Source organism: Charadrius vociferus, unplaced genomic scaffold, assembly GCF_000708025.1.
Source record: "Charadrius vociferus isolate BGI_N301 unplaced genomic scaffold, ASM70802v2 scaffold366, whole genome shotgun sequence".
NCBI lineage: Eukaryota > Metazoa > Chordata > Aves > Charadriiformes > Charadriidae > Charadrius > Charadrius vociferus.
The window spans coordinates 401,000-403,530 of NW_009648900.1; the positions used below are offsets into that span (position 1 = coordinate 401,000).

At 46.8% G+C, this 2,531-nt stretch overlaps 1 protein-coding gene across 1 annotated transcript in view; it reads right to left on the reverse strand.

Moving 5' to 3' along the window:
- Window positions 1-1,242: 1,242 nt before the first annotated feature.
- The window catches only part of HOXA4 (homeobox A4), an 11,738-nt gene continuing 10,449 nt past the window's right edge, over window positions 1,243-2,531 (reverse strand). The window contains exons 2-3 of the mRNA XM_009887192.1: window positions 2,364-2,529; window positions 1,243-1,851 (exon numbers count right to left, since the gene is read on the reverse strand). Of these exons, the coding sequence (XP_009885494.1) occupies window positions 1,523-1,851; window positions 2,364-2,529 (495 nt within the window). The 3' untranslated portion in view covers window positions 1,243-1,522. The remainder of the gene's footprint in view (window positions 1,852-2,363; window positions 2,530-2,531) is intronic.

Here is a 2,531-nt window from a genome sequence, read left to right on the forward strand (position 1 = left end):
GTGAGATGCGCAGCCTGAGCTGGAACCACTTGAACCCCATTTTCCCACAGTCATTTCGACAATCTAGGTCAAATAAACCTCCTGAGTTGTACACAAATTCATGTTCCTGACGAGGCTTTCTCAACATATTTCGAAATAGTCTTAAAAAGAAAATAAAAGGAAACAGAAAAGGCAGCTGGAGAAACTTTAAGTTACCGCCCATGTATTCCCCTTCAAAAGTGTTAGCCAACTGAGAAATCATAATAGGGTGAAAATGAACGAATAAATCACGGCTGGCTAAAGATTTAAAGTGTTATCATGGGGAGCATGTGTCACTTCTCCTCCAGCAAAACCCGCACGGGAGTTTACTGGCTCCCAGCAGAAGCACAGTTTCTCTGTAACACAGCTGAAAATAGCCGTACGGACAGCGATGGAGAGCGGGACTAATCCTGCCATAAGTCTGCTGAAGAGAATACCACTCACCTATACAATGAAGCAAGACCTTTCCTCGTCCTACAGCGCTCTATTTCCCAGCCAGGCAATTAGGAGTCAGGACGTTTTTCACTATATTTAAAGCAACCATTACCTTATTGACAAGATGAATCCAAGTTAAAACAATACGTTAAACCGTTGTTTTCCATTCCTGGTGCCAACACCAGCCAAGCACAAGGTGGATGAAACAGCACTGAGTGGACTTGTGTTTCAAGCGTTTAATTCTTTTGTACAGAATAATCTTTATTACCAGCATTTGGCACTGTGATACATTACACCAAAAATCCACAAATTGTACATGGACCCAAAACGATTTAGACGGTGCCAAATATGAAGACAGCAACAGCCTTTATAGCAATATTTCTTTAAATAAATGCAATAGGGAACGTGGAGAAAAACTAATAGATCACAGCTACTGCGGGGGCTACACTTAAAACCAGTTAAGTTACCTTTGATGCATAAAACATTTTCCTTTAGACAGCGTAAGGGGACATTTTTCGTAAGTCTTTAACTTCCCGTAGACGTGTTCGTTCTATCTCCCGTGTTGGTGTGTGTGCATACGTGCGTGTGCACCCTCATACACACACACGCAGGGAAATCCACGAACACGCCACGAAACAGCGCTATTCAAGTCAATGCCTTACACAAGTGTCTCACGAGGTCTTTGCTTTGTTTTAACTGTCTTTTATTTTTAAAGTGTTCTCTAAAAAAAAAAAAAAAAAAAAAGAAAGAAAAAAGAGTCCGTCTTAGGTACGGAGAATTCGTCCGTGACAGCATCCAGCCCTCTCTTACACCGAGGGCATGAGAGCGTTTCCATAAATAGAAAAAAAATGATGGGCATGGAACCATTATCTATATACAATGTAGACAATCGTCCGGGTTTTGGTTTAAACATGTGCCCGTTCTTGGGCACGTCTCGTCTTCCTTTCCTGCTCCTGTTTTGTTTTACACAGTTGTTTGGTCCAAACGGCCAGCCTCCACCACGGGGCAGCTGGAAAACCCCAATAGATAGGTAAATATATATATATATTAAAAAAAAAAATAACCGTATTTATAGCGCGGCTGCGTTGGGTGTAGCCCCATCGAGCGGATGGGGGTGGCCCTGTGTCTGTGCTTTGGACTGCTGGCTCAGTGTGGACTGGTTTGAGGAGCGCATCTTTGTATTAGGCAGTTTATGGTCTTTCTTCCACTTCATGCGCCTGTTCTGGAACCAGATCTTGACCTGGCGCTCGGAGAGGCAGAGGGTGTGCGCGATCTCGATGCGTCGCCTCCTGGTCAGGTAGCGGTTGAAGTGGAACTCCTTCTCCAGCTCCAGGACCTGCTGTCTGGTGTAGGCAGTGCGAGACCTCTTGGGCTCCCCTCCGTTGTAATTGGGGTTGACTGAAACGTGCACACACAGGCACACACACACGCGGAGGGGAAAGAAAGGGAGAAGTGTGGGGGGGGAAGCGATGGAACATAATCATTATATAATAACTTGACACCAGGTTCACATAAGATACATAAACGGCAAGAAAAATTGTTTCACAGCCTATCGACAGTGGGGACAATCGAGGAGCAATAAAAAATGGTGATGGGCATTTGGGTTAGAAGAAAAGCTTCAAAGACACATGGCCCAGAGCCACTGCAGGGCAATTAAATTTATGGGGGCTATAATTACTGCCCTAACAGTTTGGCGTCTCGTAAATCTTTTGATAAAGGACCCCGGATACAAAAGGTTTCTCATTTTTTTTTCTTTTTTTTTTTTTATTAGGAAACGCGGAGGGAGAAGGAGGGGAAAAAAAAAAAAAAAAAGCCACACACGCAACGACCCAACCCGGCCCCGGGAGCACCCTCCCCCCTTCCCTCCTCTGCAGGCGCATCCCCACCTCCCCCTGGCAAGGGCAACTCACCCGTGCTCACATGGATCTTCTTCATCCAGGGGTAGACCACCGGCTCCTTCCCCTTCAGCCCGGGCAGGCTTTTGTCGGGCAGTAGCGGGCAGCCGGGCCCGGTGCCGGCCCCGGCGGCGGGGGCCGCTTCGCAGCGGCGCTGCAGGGCATGGCCTGGGAGCAGGGGCT